At 37.3% G+C, this 15,619-nt stretch overlaps 1 protein-coding gene across 1 annotated transcript in view; it reads right to left on the bottom strand.

Moving 5' to 3' along the window:
- Positions 1-1,422: 1,422 nt before the first annotated feature.
- SH3GLB1 (SH3 domain containing GRB2 like, endophilin B1) overlaps positions 1,423-15,619 on the bottom strand; it is a 44,008-nt gene continuing 29,811 nt past the window's right edge. The window contains exons 6-9 of the mRNA XM_010353168.2: positions 15,229-15,318; positions 14,743-14,843; positions 7,224-7,452; positions 1,423-6,527 (exon numbers count right to left, since the gene is read on the bottom strand). Coding sequence (XP_010351470.1) covers positions 6,420-6,527; positions 7,224-7,452; positions 14,743-14,843; positions 15,229-15,318 — 528 coding nt within the window. The 3' untranslated portion in view covers positions 1,423-6,419. The remainder of the gene's footprint in view (positions 6,528-7,223; positions 7,453-14,742; positions 14,844-15,228; positions 15,319-15,619) is intronic.

Here is a 15,619-nt window from a genome sequence, read left to right as displayed (position 1 = left end):
TACTAATTCTTTACTGGTTGAGTAGTTTGAGTTATAATCAACAAATAGATGTTAATTTAAATGTATTATGGTTCATCCAAGTATTAAAATGGGTTGGTCTCTGGGGTTTTGCTATGATTACTGCAGTTCAACCCTGGTCCATCTATCTTTTTGAATACTGCTGAGCAACTTTTATAATTCAGATACTTCTCTAAATAAATTTCCCTCACTATAGATGAATCAATTCTGTGATCTCCAGTCCTGGAGATGCGACTGAGACTTAGCTAATTAACAATACCGTTACTGAGCTGAGTCGCCTGTCCTGTGTCAGGCTCTCACGTAGAGGTACAGCCCCCGGAAACACTAAGATCAGCTGTGGGCCAAGGGTGGGGGAGTATCAGAAGGGGCAGTTTGGCAAGGCTCACCACTTAAAAAGACTGTGATTACCACTTTCTTATACTGTTGTTAAGCATGGTAATGTTGAAATCTTCCACTATACATGTTGTCTGAGAGTTTTATTGGTTAGATTACTTGACTACCTGACTGGAAAAAATGAGCCGGATTCCCTAAGAATGAGGATTGTGTAGGTATAAGGATATACAAGACAATGCCCATTCACTGTGACAGCTTTCAAGGAAGATTTTCTTTGGCAATGGCAGTGATATTTACTCCAGAGGTTGACAATAGCAACTGCTCTAACATACTTATCTATAAATCCTAGTAAGCCATAATATTATCCACTAGGTGCCAGCCACTCTTCATAATATGGTTAATCCTTTCAATGCTACAAGGTAGGTTTATATTATTCTCATTCTAGAGATGAGTAAGCAGGCTCAAAGTGGGAGAGGTTTAATTTAGACTCACAAAAGGCCAGGCAAACAAGTGGGAGAGTCACTGTTCTGCCTACCTTCCAAAATCCTACTTTCCCTACTAGGGCTACATTCCCTAAATCCATAAACAGTAAACCTGCATTAAAGATACTTCAAGATTCAAGTCTAGTTAAGATTGTTCTTCTACTGTCTCTGCAAGCATCAGAAAGGTAATAATGCTTCCAGGAGACTGAATAAAAGCAAGAGGCAACTAGTACTACAAACATTTCCAAAGTAACACAAAATATATGATAAAGAGAGAAGAACAGTAAATGATGTAATAATTTAAGAAAAATTTAAGACTGGTCTTTTAATTTTGCAGGATCTTTTAATCTCCCTCTTACCCTTTATTTTTAAACCAAAGACTCCAAGAACATTCTAGTTGGAAGCCCTCCAAAAGAAACCGTATTCTCTCATATACTGCTGAAAAAAGTATAAATTGCTTAAAGTTTTCTAGGGGGCAACATGGCAGTAACAAAAGCTTTTAAAAACTGGCATACCCTCTTCACTAGCAATTCCACTTCAAAGTATTTTTCAGAAAATATGAACACATACGAGATTTATCAAGACAATGTTCTTTAAAGCACTTTATTAATGAAAGTTGGAAACCTAAAAATTCAACAGTAGTTTAATAAAATGTGGCACATATGATGGAATATCATGCAGCCATTAAGAGATGTAGAAATATACTTGATACAGCAAGACAGTCATGGTATTGTTGAGTGAAAAAAAGTTACAAAACAGTATGTACACTTTGATCCCATTAAAAAAATCTATAAATGCACAGAAAAGTCTGGAAGGCCATATACTTAAATAACAGTGGTTCTCCCTGGATGATGGAATTATCAGTGATTTTTCTTTCTCACCGAATTTTTTTCTTTTTGCCAACACGGCTATGACTTGTATTATAAAAAAGCATTAACAATTCTTTAAAAAGTGTCCTTTGAAGTAAGAACGAGAGCAGAACTTAGCAATCTAAGAGGCACAGGGATGTACACGTGGTTTCTGATACTGTTTTAATGGTTTGTTAAGGTGTTTTGATGTTAGTCACCAATTAAAAGGCACTGTGTTAAGTGAAAACGTGGACGGTGGTAGTGCTTACTTTAGATTAAGCAATCCATTCCTAGAAACCTTCCACAGCAAACAAGTACTGGCATTCTAAGCAATACTTCCCACTATGTATATCCTTATACCTTCATACCCACTTGTAATATAGCCCAGAAGTTTCCCCTACATGAACAGGGCAATGTTGTTGGTAAGGGTTACAGAAGGCAGAGCGGATTTTTCAAGTGATGTCAGAGAATAAGCCTAAAGGTGAAATGCATGTTCTCTTAGTTCTATTGCAGTGGTTCTCAAGCTTTAGAGTGCAACAGTATTACTCAAATAGCTTTTACAACAGATTGCCGGGCTCCACTCTCAGAGTTTGATTCAGTAGGTCTCCGAAAAGGCTTTAAAATTTGCATTTTTCTTTCATTCAACAAATATTTATTGAGTTCATACTATGTCCTAGGTCTTGTGCTAAGAGTTGGGAATGTAACTGGCATAAAAAGAATTATAGTTTTTATCTCAGGGAGCCTACATTCCAGAGTGACAGATATACACTAAAAAATAAATTATAAAAATAACTATAATTACAATGACTACTGCTAAAACACAATTAAGATTAGAAGACTCAGTTTTTGTCTTAAAATATTTAAAAAGCTATCACATGGAAGACTAATTCCATGAGCCCTTGAAAACAAAAAATAAGTACAAATGAAGGTAGAAAGTTCTTGAAAGTAATAATTAGCATTTTAAACAAGTCTCCAGGAGATGCCAATATTGCCAGTCTGGGGTCTCACACGTTGCGAATCACTGCTCTATTGAGTAGACTTTTTTTCTTTTTCTTTTTTCCTTGAGACAGAGTCTTACTCTATCGCCCAGGTTGGAGTATAGTGGCACAATCTTGGCTCACTGCAGCCTCCGCCTCTAGGGTTCAAATGATTCTCCTGCTTCAGCCTCCCGAGCAGCTGGAATTACAGGTGCATGCCACCATGCCTGGCTAATTTTTGTATTTTTACTAGAGACAGGGTTTCCCCATGTTGGCCAGGCTGGTCTCGAACTCCTGACCTCAGGTGATCCACTTGCCTCAGCCTCCAAAGTGCTGGGATTACAGGCATGAACCACTGCACCCAGCCCTGAGTAGACTTTCTAATGAGCATAATATGGGAGAAAAGGCAAGGGTGGTTGTGGAACTCCCTCTCCAGCATTTGAGACTCACATGAGGTAAAAGCCACTTCATCTTATCCAGAGGTCCTGAGGCAAAGTTGGCTATAGGCTAAGCTATGAAGCTCTCTCTCCATTACGGCACCTCATCGAAGCTTCAAGTGCTATATAGTAGGGCAGTATTTCAAAATTTCAGGTGCTTGGGATATAGGGAAGGAATTTTTCCGGAATTCTGTCAGCATGGAGGTGAGTGGGGCTTCTATCGGTAAACAAGTCTGTGAGCTTTTGCCTTGCCCTCCATTGTCTTCTCTACTCCACAATTTACCACAGAAATGTTTTCCCAACACTAGCTTCCCAGTCTCACTCTGTTCTTTGTTCAGGGGGAGGATACCAAGAGACTTTGTTCAGGGGGAGGATACCAAGAGCCATATGAAGATGGCTCTACCCTACTGGTGATCCTGGCCTCAGGATTTATTTCTCATGTGATGCAGAGTGAGGAGGCACATTCCCATTTTTGAGACCCGATTTCTTGCAACATGAATTTTTCTGATTAGCACCATAAAAAGTTTTAACACCATGACCTTTTAGGTTAGATTACTTTGAGGAAAAAGGTAGACACAATCCAATCACTTTTTTTTCCATTTGTAGAAGAGCCTACAATTATTTTAGTTTTTCATTCATATGTGCATGCTTCACATGTCACTATACTTATAGATTAAGCTCAGTGTCACAGAACTTAAACAATTCTGAATTGCACCATGAATTAATAGGCTTTCCAAGCTTTTTCTTCCACGCCTAAGAAACTTCACAGGCCTTTACTTGAGTAAAAACTAAACTTGACTTTAAGCCAAAACCAAAATAAAACCCAAACAACCAACCCCCATTAAAATAAAAAGCAATAAACCTAAGAACAAGCACATATATTGTGGTGGTTCTGTGGTAGACAAATGTCCCAGAAGCCTTTGAAGCTTAACATTATTGAGGGCTTCTGTACATTACTGGGTAACTAAAATCAACTTTCACTTGATGGAAAGCTGAAAGTTCTGAAAAATGATTTATACTGACTGTGGGAAGGTTAAACTTGGGGTCTGATTTAAAGAGGGTGGAGGATAGGACTGACAGAGAGTAAACAGAGCCCAGATGTAAAAGAGGTATCTCCTGGTACACAGCGATATGCAAGACCTATAGACTTGGTACGTCAGAGTGCTATAGCGGCTAACAAGGGGAAACTGATATTTACAGGATGTGTTTACTATGTGCCAAGACTTTCCCTAAAAAGCACCTGAAATACAAGATAACATTTGCTATTTATCCTCACAACCACTCTAGGGTGTCATAATTATTGTCCTCATTTTACTGGTAAGGAAAAGGCAGTTACACATCTGAGTTGAAGCTTAAAAAGCACAGTATGTGAGGAAGACTGGATTTGAACCCAGGACCATTTCACTCCATTACCGATATTCTTTCCCCTGTATTACTGTATTTCCCATAAATCTAATTTACGGTTGCTGTTTAAGTCGACCTGAAGTTTTGGTATGATCTTTCAAAGCCTAAATCTGGACTTATAGAACATAATAGCTGGTACTCTAGGCTGCAGAACTTCCTTTCTCAAGGGAGAGAAAATTTCATTTACTTTGGTTTTACAGAAAACTGACCAGCTTGAGCAGCTTTTGAGGGTTTAAGAATATGGTAATTCAGAGTGAGTCAAAACATCTTGTACAACTATAACACTGCAGAAGAATTTGTCTCATGGCACAGAAATAAAAGGGTAACAACTACTTTTAAAGTTTAGACTGTGAGTTAAATTGTCAACATGTTTACCAAGCTCTTATTAGGAGCTCTTAACACAACATTTTAAAATCGTGTTTAAGTATTCATTTTTTTTAAAGTACCAAAAAGTATCATTTTAATAGCTTAACATTCTCTCAATAAATGAACTATACTTTTGTACTTCATGCTTAAGTTAGAGTAAATTACTTTAGTTGACAGAATGTGCTATGCTGTCTTGGTTACACATCTCCTTATCTGGAACAGTTCTTCCCCAAACCATCTCCCACTCCCAAAATTGGAGTTATGTGACTCCCAAATACAGTACCCTGTATCTTCCCCATCACAACACTAATCCTATTATAGGACAATTGCTTGTTTAATTTTCTGTATCCTTTAATGGTCTTTAAGCTCTGCAGGGGCAAGAATTGTGTGCATATTGTTCAGGATAATATCCCCAGTTGACCAGCACAGTATCTGGCCCTCAACAAATGTTTGTTGAATGAATGAATGAGAACAGAAATCTTACCATGGAAACAATCTGCCAATTTGCTGATTTATAGCAATGGCCCAAACTGCAATTTTCTAGCTTCCAATGTGTCACTAATAATTTCATTAGTATGTGTTTCATAACCAGAGATCCTCATCAAGATAGCCTGTGTTCATTAAAAAGTTTTCAATGTTGTAATAGTAAGCTCGGAGTGACCCAAAATTTATTTTGTTCGTCTACAATTTATAATGTAGTTGCATTATTCCATATTTTTATACAAATTTGTTGTTCAATAAGAACAAATTCTCTTTACTGTACCACAGTATGTTATTAATGGATCCAATCCCAATTATGCATTAAATTGTGCCAATTGAATAATCTTAAAAACTTTGTTTAATGAAGTAAATTTGTCCTAGACTTTCTAGAACCTTAACTACAAATTTATCTGAGAAATATGGTATTGCTTTTCAAGAACTAGTTATTCTTAAATTTAAAAGAAACCACTCTGTAGTGTTTAAAAAACCAAACAACTCTCAAAATAACCCATCAAAACATAGTATTGAAATCATTTGATTTCTGCTGGAAAACCAGGTAAACATAGTATAACTGCATTTTTGTCTATGGAAGCATTCAGAAAATTCTACTTTTCACAAAAGAGGTTTATATCCTACTAGCTCTTTTTAAGACCGAAAGTTTAAAATAAGTTTTAATTTTATTCTTTGGCTATTAGTTATACCTAATAAATGAGTCACTGATATTAATTCACAATAGATTTATTTTACATAAAAGAAAAAGCTTGCTGTTAATGAAAAATCCAGTAGAAAACAGTTCTGCTTTAAGTTGAGGCTCAAAAGTAGAAGCTGCTTATTAGTGAAACCTCAATAAAAAGAGAATTTTGTAAGAAAACATTCTTGGCATGAAAGCTCTAACATAAATTCTGTAATGAAATATTTACCATGCAACTTTATCGGCAGAAAGGCCGGTTTCTGATGGCTGCTATTTTCAGTCTCTTAACACATTAACATGGAAGATACTTAACCTGCTTTATTTAGAGTTAATTGTATATAAATACAATGTCATGATGGGTAACCTTTCCATAGTCCACCTATTTAATTGAGCAGTTCTAAGTAGGTAATTGGCACCTTGCCCTTCTGGTTTCCCCTTTCCCCCATTAGCCAGTCTGAATCCATTCCAACAACACTGAACACAGTGATCACCTGCAAAATAAAATACTTCCAGTCATTAACTACATTAAAAAATAAACATGTAGAAAAACAATCAGATTTGTATTTAATCTGTTTAAATTATTCACCAAAAGGACTTCAAACATTATTATCAATTGTGCTGAAAAACAAAGGATTTACTTGTTATTATTATTTTTTTTGAGACAGGGTCTCACTCTGTTGCCCAGGCTGTAGTGCAGTAGCATGATCATGGCTCACTGCAGCCTTGACCTCCCATGTTCAAACGATCCTCCCACCTTAGCTTCCTGAGTAGCTGGGACTACAGGCGCACACCACCATGCCCAGCTAATTTTTCATATTTTTTATAGAGATGAGGTGTTGCTATGTTGCCCAGGCTGGTCTCGAACTCCTGGCCTCAAGTGATCCCCCTGCCTTGGCCTTCCAAAAATGCTGAGATTACAGGTGTAAGCCACCATGTCTGGCCTAGATAAAGGATTTTATTGGAGGGAGTTTTATACATCTTCAAGTTATTTGGCAGTTAAAAGTTTTACATATTTCTATGATAGTCTATTACATTAAAGAATATTAATTACAATTTTATGTTAATATAACTATCTGTAATCTATGGAACTGTTTTCAAATAACTAATGAGGAATTTACATTTTGTTATAATATTAGAAGGTATGTCAATTCCTGATATATTTTCCTTCTCATACCCACAATACTCACCTCATCTGCCAGAAGTGATAATTCAGTACTGTTTGCTGCATCATAATCATAGAGAACCCTGGCCTTTCTGCTGCCACTACACTCCTTAAGGTCACTGAGGTTGGAAGGAGAGGTGATTACTAGGCCACTTGTTGAAGCCATGGTGGAAGAACCAATCGCATTTGGTAAAACTGATGGTACAGGTGCCACAGAAGTCTGATTATTGTTACTAAGATAATTGGATGGAAAACTGTTGAAAAGAAAACAGTGAATTATCTATTTCCAAGTGACTAAAGTTCCTTAATACCACCACTTGGTGGTGCTGTTTACTTTCTACCAAACTTCGCACTGGAAAAGATTTACAGGTATTACTTTAATGACAGAGTGTATCTATCTTCCTTTTCCCTCTTGGGCGAATTATACCTAGAGACAACTCAGGTGGTATTCAAATATAAATCCTTGAAAGTTTGTTTCAAAACTGTCCTTATAATATTAACTTAAAATTAATGGCTGTATTTTTTTCCCCAGGAAAAACAGATGGTTTATTATGGTTTATTTTGAAAGCACTGCCCAAAAGCTTCCATTAGAATATTTTCTTAATTTTTTCTTTATGAATTATTAAATAAAAATATTGATGAAAAACTACTTAAATATTAGATACTACAAGTATGAGGCTTTTTCAACTTAATTCTTTGAGAAATATGTGAATAACTAAACCTTTTTCATAAACTGGTCCAATCACATTTTCCTATTCAAATAAAATATTTATTGTCATTTATATGTAAATATTATTTATTTGTATCTACATGTTCAGCATGACTATGAGAAGCAGAAGACATAAAGATGAAATGATACTATTCCCTTAAGGACATACACACAATGAGAAGGTAAGACAGTCAAATAATATGACTGCTAATTATCTCAATGAAATCGAAGACTCAATGGTAGAATAGGACACATTTTACAAGTTCATTTGTTCTATTTTTTAGAAAAAATTTCTATTAGAAATCAGTGATTTTTGTGATTAATGTGCTCATAAATAATTTGAAAATAATTAGAATTTTCAGTTTATTTTAAGGCTAGTTTCCCCAATAATACTAAATAGAAAACAGTACAAAATAGCTGGTCTGACATCATTCTAATTCAACCATTTCTAAGCTAAAAAATTATCTATGAAAATTCGTTTTTAAGTTTTAATAAATTCATTAAACTAGAAAAGTCCCTTTTTCTCTTCATGACCACCATACCATCTGGAAATCATTTCAGTCATCAGCAAAATTCCCTGTATCCTTAACCTCTTCTCTAAACCTTCCCTTCATCCTCCTGTGCTAGTGCTTATCTCCCATACTCCTCTTTTATCACTGAACCTAGAGGTCAATGGAGGAGTCTTATGTTCTTCATCACTGTTATTTAGACTCTTTTCTGTAAACAATTCTGGCCAATCCTTCAACTTCATGTTATTCGACTATACCACATTATCTTTCCCTCCCACATTATCATATTTTATCATATTATCATATTTCATCATATTATCTTTCTTTCCCACATTATATTTTCTCCATCTATTGTATCATTCCCATCACTTAAAGAAAAGAGATACCCAGTATCTCTTGTTGTAATCACCTAAAGATGCCTCATTCCCCTACTTTCATTTCTAGAAGATTTTAGCACCTGGCTCACTCGACATTGTATCTTACTTAATTCTTGGTGACTTTAGTATCCATATGGACAGTTCTTCCAACACTTTAGCCTCTTAGATCCTCGAACTCTTCTATTGACTTTATACCTGATTCTAGTTCAGCCACCCATTCCCACAGTCACATCTAGATCTTACCAATTCCAGTAACCACAACCCTTCCAATAATAATAGTTTCTACTATCCCATTCTTTGACCATCGCCTTTTTCTTTCAAGTGCTCTCCCATCAACAAGCCTACCAGGGTCTATGATCCTACCAACACCTTCATGTCCATAGTTAATCATAATAACCCCTTACATATGCTCTCATTTCTTATGCCTCTCACTTCATTGTACTGATTTGGTAAAAACCTCCCTATTTACCTACTCAGTATCCATGCATCTATTTTAACAGGAGAAACACAGAAAAGCTTTGTGTTACATTCAATTTATGATTAGGAACCTCAAGTGGGTCCACATGCCACCAGGCAATGATACTACATTTCTCTAGTCCATTTACTTTCACTTTCCATTCCCCTGATGACTATTTCATACCCTCTCGCCCATCCTCAAAATTTCACCAGTTCTCCCCATAACCATTATACTCAGCTGATGAGCTTGCTTCCTTTTTTTTCCAGAGGGAGTCTCGCTCTGTTGCCCAGGATGGAGTGCAGTGGCACGATCTCGGCTCACTGTAACCTCTGTCTCCCAGGTTCAAGCGATTCTCCTGCCTCAGCCTCCTGAGTAGCTGGGATTACAGGCGCCCACCACCATGCCCAGCTAATTTTTGTATCTTTAGTAGAGACGGGGTTTTACCATGTTGGTCAGGCTGCTCTCGAACCCCTGACCTCGTGATCCACCTGCCTTGGTCGCCCAAAGTGTTGAGATTACAGGCGTGAGCCACAAAAGAACAATCAGAAACTCTTTTTTTTTTTTTTGATACAGGAGTTCACTCCTTTTGCCCAGGCTGTAGCGCGGTGGTGCAATCTCGGCTCACTGTAACCTCTGCCTCCCGGGCTTAAGCAAAGAATTCTCTTGCCTCAGCTTCTTGAGTAGCTGGGACTACAGGCATGCACCTCCACACCCAGTTAATTTTGGTATTTTTTGTAGAGACAGGGTTTCGCCATATTGCCCAGGCTGATCTCAAACTCCTGAGCTCAAGAGATCCGCCCACCTTGACCTCCCAAAGTGCTGGGATTACAGGCATGAGCCACTGCACCTGGCCAGGAAACTCTTTAATGAGCTGTCTATGCTCCTGATGTTAATTCCTCCACATGTGCACAAAATCTCATCCCTTTTTGCCTACCTAGGATATCACTCAACCAATTCTTCCCTTTCCCCTCCCACATTATCACATTTTCTCCATCTACTGTATCATTCCCATCAGCTTACAAACATGTCCTTATTTCTCCTATCTTAAAAAACAAGCAAAAAATTGCTAGACACCCCTTTCTCCTCTGGCTACTGCCTCATTCCTCTGTTCCTCTTTACACCAAAACTTCTTGAAAGATCTACCTAAACTTACAGTCACAATTCCTCTCCTCCTAGTCTCTTACATTACAAACATTACTTTGCGCCTACTGTTTCACCAAAACCACTCGTCAAGGTTAGCAATGACGTTAATGTTCCTAAATCCAATGGTCAATTCCCAGTCCTCCTCTCACTTGAACTATGCAGTGACTATTCTCTCCCACTTTCACACATGTTGTTCCAGGCCATACTCTTAGTTTCCATTTTACCTCACTGCCTCATTCCTTATCATCCTCCTTGCCTTGTTCCTCAACTCTCCATGCTAGAGTACTTCAGGGCTCAGTCCCTGATCCTCTTCTTTTCTCTATACTTACCCCTTCAAGGGTTTATCTAGTCTCACAGATTTAAATACCTTTGATATTTAAATCTGAATATCACAGATTTAAATACCTTTGATAGAGAGCTGACAACTCTCTAATTTCTCTAATTCACCCCGCCCCCAATCCAAGTCCAGACCTGCATATCCTAAAATTGGATACCTCCACTTAAATGTTTGACATCTCAAACTTAACATATTTAAAACTGGGCTTCTAATGTAACTGACATACTTCCCACACCTCCATCCCTGAAACCTTTGCCTCCTCTGGCATTCCCCATTTTAACTAACCACAACTCCCCATTCCTTCAGTTGTTTAGGTCAAAAACTTGCAGACGGGCGCGGTGGCTCACGCCTATAATCCCAGCACTTTGGGAGGTTGAGGCGGGTGGACTGCCTGAGGCCAGGAGTTCAAGACCAGCCTGGCTAACATGGTGAAACCCCTTTTCTACTAAAAATGCAAAAAATTAGCTGGGTATGGTGGCCACATCTGTAATCATAGCCACTTGGGAGGCTGAGTCAGGGGAATCCCTTGAACCCGGGAGGCAGAGGTTGCAGTGAGCCGATATTGCGCCACTGCACTCCAGCTTGGGCTGGAAGAGTGAAACTCCATCTTAAAAACAAAATGAAACAAAACAAAAGAAAACCTTGCAATAATTCTCGACATCTTTGTGTCCAATATACATACATACAGTCTGTCAAGCAAATCCTTCTGACTTTAAAATACACCCATAGTCACGCCTGTAATCCCAGCACATTGGGAGACTGAGGCGGGTGGATCACGAGGTCAGGAGATCGAGACCATCCTGGCTAACACGGTGAAACCCTGTCTCTACTAAAAATACAAAAAATTAGCCGGGTGTGGTGGCGGGTGTCTGTAGTCCCAGGTACTTGGGAGGCTGAGACAGGAGAATGGTGTGAACCCAGGAGGAGGAGCTTGTAGTGAGCAGAGATTGCGCCATTGCACTCCAGTCTGGGCAACACAGTGAGACTCTGTCTCAAAAAAAACAAAACAAAACAAAACAAAAAACAAACAAACAAACAAAAAAAACACCCACAGGACCTGACCACTTCCATCCTATCTACCACAATTACCCCGATCCAAGCCACTGCTATCTTCTGACTGAATTACTGACTACATTATTGCAATAAGTTTGAAACAGATCTGTCAGCTTCCACCCAACACCTATCCTCAATGTGGCAGCCAGAATGATTCTGTTATAAAGCCTAAAATTATGTCATTCCTTAGCTCAAAATTTCCAAAGGCTCCTAATCTCTGAGTAAAGACCAAAGTCAAAGCATTTCCTCTATTCGTCTCTAGCCAAGCCCTCCTTGCCATTCCTTGACCATTCCAGCTATGTCACGCTCTCAGGGTTTTTGTACTTGCTGCACCCCTCTTCCTGGAGCATCTCTCAAATGCCTGCATGTGTGCTTTCTCACATCTTTCTCTACTCTGACCAAAGTAGTTTCTTGCTACATTTTTCAGTACACCATTTTCACCTTCTAATATACTATATGATTTATACACATATTGCTTTTCTGCTCCCTTCTGCCCCCATATGGAATGTAGATTCCAGGAAGGCAGGAATTTTGGTTATTTTATTTATATACTATATCCTCCACATCTGGAACAATGCATTTTAAAGATGAAAAGCAAATGTTTCTCTGATGGATAAAGGGTTTTAATGATAAGAAGAAATAGTTTTAAATATAGCTTTTCCTCTCTAAAATTAAGACCACCTCTCCTAGTATCCCTTCCTCAGTGAACTCGGTTCTTCAGCAGGGATTAAATACATACATTTCTGAAGGTAAGAAACAGTTCTATTTATATGAATATGTATATACACATAGCTTTTTTAGTTCTCTAACCATATTTTACTTTCAAATCTACTGGTATGATTTTAGCCTTTGATTAGCCACTGAAGTCTACCTATGTCAATTTTGCAGAGTTAAAGATTTAAAAAATGAACTGAAAGGCCACTTTTGCCTTCTAAGAACTTTTATTGATACATTAAAAAATCATACCAATTACTCATTCTACAAAAATGTCAATTAAGCCACTGGAGCGTGATATGTAAAAAGCCTTCCAATTGTTAAAGAAAATTGCTAATCTTGTGACTAGTACTTCTGCTTTCTCATCTTTAAAATATGGATAATAATAGTACCTACCTCATTTGGTGGTGAGGATTATAAAGTTAATAATACACATGAGGTGTCTGGTAGAGCACCTATGCACAACTTAGGCTCAGCCAAAGTGATTGCTGTTATTCAGTTACTTCTACTACCTGTTGGTACTGTTATTGCAACTATTAACGATACAATCTGGTTCTATTCTTCATAAATAGCTTTTGAATGTGTTAGTGTAGAGCTGGATGATTTGTCAAGTTCTATATTTGCATATTTCCATGTATTATTTTAAAAACGTCCCCCAGTGTCATTGGTCATTAGCAATAATATAATTGAGGGTGGAGAGACAAGCTAGACTTTCTTTTCTAGAATAGTAGCACTGGTTTTACTTTGTATTGCTGGAGCTTATCTCAAAGTGCAGTAATAATGTAATAACTGGATTTTGTTTAAATGGCCGAGTCCTAAGCATAGGGTGGCTTTATAAGCAACCCCTATGCTGCATTTCCAGAGTTTCAGGATAAAGTGGAAAAAAGTACTAAGGCTTCTTGGGCTTAAAATAATTATAATGATGTGAAGATACAGTGGTGTTCTGCCTTGAGATATTACCACTAATAAAACCTCAAATATACAGATATGTAAATGCTCCTGTATATCCTATTAAAATAACTAATGATTAGGATGTGCCCAATTTTGTTATAGGCCAAGTTTTGAAGTGTTAATGTGCAGAAACAAACACCAAAGTAACTTTATTTACCTTATTCCCTGAAAGGATTTTTTGATATTCTTCCTGCAAATGCTACATATCACTCCCGTTTTAATGGTTCCTAACTACATAAATTTCAAACTCCTTACAACAACTCACTTTAAAGGCCATTCATGGTATGACCTTGCTTAACTCCTCTAGATTCATCTACCATTCCATTCTTGAACACTATGCTCCAGCCCGAATGGACTACTGTCAGTTCCCTAAACTTGCCCTACTCTCTCTTTCTTCTGGCTTTTTTATATACCTATTCTTCCTTGCTTAGAATATTCATCCCTGTCCCTTTTTTCATCTAGATTATTCCTACCAAGATAACTTCACCTGGGAAACTCTGCTAGATGTACCTCAGTCACAGTTAGATGCCTTCATAATACCAGGCACCTTCTATTTTTCTGCCAACCTCATGGCCTGTCTACCAATGACTTGCTTTGTATTTCTACCTAGGCTAAGTATTGCAAGAGCAGAGACCACGTTTGCCTTAAACATTATTTTATTTTCAGTGTCACCTTATAATGTGAGCTCCATAAAGGCAAGCATTTTTGCCTGTTTTGTTTGCTGATATTACCCCAGAATATGTAACAGTGCTTGGCACATGGCAGACAGTCAATAAATATTTGATGAATGAATGACTGAGCTATGTGTTTTACATACTATCATTTTGCTTTAAAGTATATTATCATACTCAAAATAATCACATCGGTAGATATGAGGTCTTACGAAATATTCTAAAACTTTTCTTTTTTTCAATATAGTAAACAAATGAGTGACGAGTAAGTATAAATTAGTTTATCTTTAAGGGTAACTGTCAATTTAATTATATCTTCCTCAACCAATAGCAAAAAGTATTCAGTAGCAGGAAAAAAGTGAACTTTGAAACACTTTTAACCTTACAGCACTGAAAAGGTATTCACTTTTTTTTTTTCTCATCCCTGTTAACATGCCTCTGTGCCAGAAGAGCTCAAAATATTCTGTTACCTCAGAAATCTGATAATGACTTTCCTAAAAAAAAAGAAACTATTTCTAAGAAAGCTAGTAAGAGCCTTAATTCCTCTAATCTTCATCCCGACTATTAGTTCATATGCAAAACTTTAAATTTCTCCTCTTTACATGTGAAAAGTAAATTATCACCTTCCCAGTTGTTTCTGGAGGTCCAACATATACTGGTAACACTGTGCGTAGTAAGTCATCTGGGCTTCTACAAAGTCATTCAGACAGCGAAGGTGATGGGCCTGTGAAGGAAAATTATAGTCAGTTCTTATCTCTGTAGTCAACTTAAATGGCAAATGCAAGGGGGAAACAGACCACAATACTGTACTGAGGTAGACTCACCAGTATCTAACATGTTACTACAAGGCTTATTAAGATTGGCCTTGGTGAACAGTACACTAGCAAACTCTGCTTAGCCAATAAACACTACCTGTATATTTAATGAGGGTGGGAGAACTAGGTGATAAGATGTAAACAAAAATTTAAAATATTTCTTCAGATATATTGGAAAGTAACATAATTTAAATTTCCTTGATGAATGACTGAGAAGTTCAGTTTTTCCTCCCAAAATTGCCTTAGGACTACAAAGTCTTGTTCCAGATGAATTTTCAGTGAATGAATACTCACATGTGTACTGCTGATTCCCTCTAGCAGAAGTCTGGTAATCTCCGCTTGACGATCAAATTCACTCTGAGTTATTCTTAATTCCTGTTCAGACTTAAATAAGAATATAGTTTTAGAATCTCTTCAGAAGACTCAGTCCATCTTATATATATTTATTTTAGATGGTTAAAAAAAAATGCCCCAAACAAACCTCAAGTTATAATCTGGCAATTCCCCAATTCTGCTTTGTATCTAAAATGGTTCCCTGGTTTCTAGACCTTAGCTTTTCTGTATTACTCCACGTGGACAACTGATTCCAGTACTTTACTCAAAAGACTATGTTACACTAAAGCTCAATAATACACTCTTAAGAGCCTAGAAAAACTACTAAGAGAAAGTCAAGATATTTTCATAA

The sequence above is a fragment of the Rhinopithecus roxellana genome, chromosome 12, assembly GCF_007565055.1.
Source record: "Rhinopithecus roxellana isolate Shanxi Qingling chromosome 12, ASM756505v1, whole genome shotgun sequence".
NCBI classification, from domain to species: domain Eukaryota; kingdom Metazoa; phylum Chordata; class Mammalia; order Primates; family Cercopithecidae; genus Rhinopithecus; species Rhinopithecus roxellana.
The sequence above is the reverse complement of the archived record's forward strand: the minus strand, read 5'-3'. Positions and strand labels throughout refer to the sequence as shown.